We start from the raw sequence: 3868 nt of genomic DNA, 5'->3' as shown, positions 1-3868 counted from the left end.
GGAGCTATTATATTATTTTTGGACTTATAATTATGATATTATATGGTATAAACTAAAGTATCATTTATACGGGTTATTTTCCAACAAAGATCAAATTTTGACATTTGACAACCAAAATTATAAATATTACATTCGTTCCATAGTCTATAGGGCTCGGGATGGTATGTAAAAATTTATTTAGTAAAATAAAAGGCATTATTACTGTATTACATCTCCACCAAAAATGTTATATCAAGCTTTGTTTAATTCTTTTTGCCTTAGATAAGTTAAGAGAGGAGCAAAGATCTTGAATGAAGACCGGCCGAATTTCAAAGTACCCAAATATCAGTAAACATTTTTTTTCAAATGCTAACTATAATTGTCTTCTTGTTTGCCTTTCTAGTTTCTACTTGAGATCTGCTCTTTCACACGTGGGAGAGTAGCAAAAGTATTTATTTATATTTTAATATACTTTACCTCAATTATTAGAAAGAGTCAAAGGAATTCTAGTCAGTTGCTTACTTCCACGGACGGAGCAAATTGTATTAAATGGAATAGTGCTAATATTAATGTAACTCCGTCGTAGTCTTTCTACTTTGTTTTTTTTAACTCCACTACTACTATTTTATTGGCTTTGGCTTTTAATAAAAATAAAGTAATTTACTCATTTGTAATATTTAATCTTAAAAAACATATTGGCAGTACAACTACGACTCACGCTTTATAAAGTCAATATTTGTCAAAGGAGAACAACCTTATATAGTCATGCAATACATAAGCGGGCGAACGTTCTTCGTATTAGCACGAGTGAAAATTTCCACTCACCTAACTTGGTCAAATGTCCACTAGTACGTAGTTCACCAACTCTAACCCGAGAAGAGAAGAGAAGTGACCGAAACTTCCCACCATATGCCTTAATTATTAGATGCATAGCTACTGTCCTAGCCTGCATATATAAATATACTCAGATCACAATCCATTTCTTGCATCGAAAGAGAGTAGAACACAACTAGTAAATCCAATATTGTTCTCTCTCTCACACCTACATATATACATAACTCATCACTTCGATCACTCTAGCCAACTCCAAAGCAAAACAAAGTTACTGAATTATATATAGTAAATATATATATATATACATTCATCGAAATGGGCAGCCTCGGCGACTTTGAGTTCCCCCTAAACAACGCTCTGTCAAACATGGCCGGCGAAGCAAGCACAAATCCGTTGGACCCCGAGGAGTTCCGGCGCCAAGGGCACATGGTAATCGATTTCATAGCCGATTACTACAAAAACATCGAGAAGCACCCAGTTTTGAGCCAAGTCGAACCGGGATATCTCAAAAAGCGGCTCCCCACATCAGCGCCCTACTATCCAGAATCCATTGAGACGATTCTAAGCGACGTCCAGGACCACATCGTTCCGGGCATTACCCACTGGCAGAGCCCCAACTACTTCGCATACTTCCCTTCCAGCGGCAGCATTGCGGGCTTCCTCGGAGAAATGCTCGCCACCGGCTTCAATGTCGTTGGATTCAATTGGATGTCGTCTCCGGCTGCCACGGAGCTTGAGAGCATAGTCATGGACTGGCTGGGCGAGATGTTAAGGCTCCCCAAGTCCTTTCTCTTCTCCGGAAACGGAGGCGGTGTCCTACAAGGAACCACCTGCGAGGCCATCTTGTGTACACTCGTAGCTGCCCGAGACCGAACCCTCAAAATCATTGGAAGCGACAATATTGGAAAGCTCGTCGTTTATTGTTCCGACCAAACACATTGCGCCTTCAAGAAAGCTGCCCAGATTGCCGGCATCCACCCCAACAATTTTCGAGTCATCCCCACCACGTTATCGTCTTCGTTTTCCATGTCTCCTGAGGCCTTAAGAAACACCATAACTGCCGATGTTGAGGCCGGACTCGTCCCCACGTTTTTACTCGCAACTGTCGGGACAACATCCACAACCGCTGTTGACCCACTCGGACCTTTGTGTGACGTGGCAAAGGATTACGGAATGTGGGTCCACGTCGACGCCGCTTACGCCGGGAGCATCTGTATTTGCCCAGAATTCCGGCACTTCATCGACGGAGTTGAAGGAGCCAACTCTTTCAGCTTCAACGCCCATAAATGGTTCTTCACCACCTTGGATTGCTGCTGCCTTTGGGTCAAAGACCCCGCAGCATTAACGCAATCACTGTCCACTGATCCGGAGTATCTCAAGAACAAGGCCACTGAGTCTAAGCAAGTAGTCGACTATAAAGACTGGCAGCTCGCTCTCAGCCGACGATTCCGCTCCCTCAAACTATGGCTCGTACTCCGAAGCTATGGAGTCGAGAAACTACGTGGCTTTCTCCGAAAACATGTCAAGATGGCAAAGCTTTTCCAAGGATCTGTACTGGCTGACGACAGGTTTGAGGTTGTCGTTCCCAGGAATTTTGCCACTGTTTGTTTCAGAATATCGCCATCAGCAATAACTAGTGCTACTAAATCTAAAGCCGTGTTGTCCGAGATAACTAATAATTGTCCCCGAAGGAGTAGTATTATTAGTACTCCCAAAAAAATAATATCTGTGAATGAGCTCAACAACAAGCTCATGGACTCTATTAACCGCTCCGGTCGAATCTACATGACCCATTCGGTCGTCGGCGGTATCTTTCTGTTGCGTTTCGCAGTTGGTGCGAGTCTCACAGAGGAATCTCATGTTGTTGAGGCTTGGAAGGTGGTCAAGCAACATGCAGACGCCATTCTCAGTTCACACCAGCTCCATCACCAATAGTCTTTTCAATTAATATCTTCAATTCATTTTGAGAGGGTCAACAATGATGGTTGCCTTGTTTCTCTATACTATTCTTTCCTATAAATATACTTGCTATTCTTTTAAGTACAAATTAATTTAATTGTCTATACGAATGCTTCATTCTTTCATTTAGTTTTCTATATTTTATCATATATACATAGGCTACAACTCAGCCAAAACAAAATATCACATCCTAGCTTAATTATAGAATTCTAAAGAGTTTCTTTCCTCAATTTAATCTTAAATAATCTATTTAATATTTTTTTTATAATTAAAGACTCCTTCAAAGTCCCTAATTATAAAGTTTTATTTAGCTCAAATTTTTTGTAATAATAGGCATTGCTCGATAACAGCCAAAAATGTTGTTAGGCGATCGTCTGACTCTGCAAACCTGCACTAGCTGACATCTAGCTAGCCTACTTGGTTCCGAGGACAAGGTCCTTGGCCTGGAAGACAACAATTTGTAAGGAAATCAAGGACTACTAACCAGTTCTCGGGGCATGGCCTCGGAGAGACGTCTGTGACCTACCTATATCCAAGGGACGTGGCCTCTCCTCGAGATATATCCACCCTCCGAGGACTAACCCTCGGGGCGTGGCCTCACTTGAAGAGGCACGCGTCCTCACCACATGCCCTACTTAATTGTCCATGTGTCCTTTGGTGAAAACACGGACAACATTTTCCCCCCAAGTCTCTACTCGTCCTCGGACAGTGGAGACTTAAAACTGGGGAAAATCGAATATTCTTCGGATGGAAATGTTTGGAATTCTTCTCGCGCCACTATGAGATTTCCTGCCACTTGTTGAGCCCCCATTGTTGGGCCCATCAATCCGTGCAATTGATGAAGGGTCAGGTCCGCGACTTGAAACGTCTTTTCTATACCCTAGGTGTCCTTTCAGCCTATGCTCGAGATTTTTCTTTTCCAATGCCAATGATCATGATCCACACCTTTCTGATCTCGACCCTTGGATCGCTCTCGAGTACCTATGTCTTAGGTAATCTGACGGTCAAGGTGAACTTACTTCGCCATAAGCACTAGACATATAAAAGGTCGAGACCTACTCTCCAACGTTACTTTAGCCCATTTTTATTTTCTTGT

General features: G+C 42.3%; 1 protein-coding gene across 1 annotated transcript; it reads left to right on the top strand.

The window, feature by feature from the left end:
- The first annotated feature begins 971 nt into the window (after window positions 1-971).
- On the top strand, window positions 972-2876 carry LOC133824170 (tyrosine decarboxylase-like). The gene has a single exon (XM_062257044.1). The coding sequence runs from the start codon at window positions 1129-1131 to the stop codon at window positions 2746-2748; it is 1620 nt and encodes a 539-aa protein (XP_062113028.1). The 5' UTR covers window positions 972-1128; the 3' UTR covers window positions 2749-2876.
- The last annotated feature ends 992 nt before the right edge of the window (window positions 2877-3868 follow it).

Source organism: Humulus lupulus, chromosome 3 (genome assembly GCF_963169125.1).
Source record: "Humulus lupulus chromosome 3, drHumLupu1.1, whole genome shotgun sequence".
In the NCBI taxonomy this organism is placed as follows: domain Eukaryota; kingdom Viridiplantae; phylum Streptophyta; class Magnoliopsida; order Rosales; family Cannabaceae; genus Humulus; species Humulus lupulus.
The sequence above is the reverse complement of the archived record's forward strand: the minus strand, read 5'-3'. Positions and strand labels throughout refer to the sequence as shown.

Excerpts from the sequence above, each read along its gene's own strand:
- LOC133824170 (XM_062257044.1), top strand. The coding sequence starts at position 1,129 with ATGGGCAGCCTCGGCGACTTTGAGTTCCCCCTAAACAACGCTCTGTCA.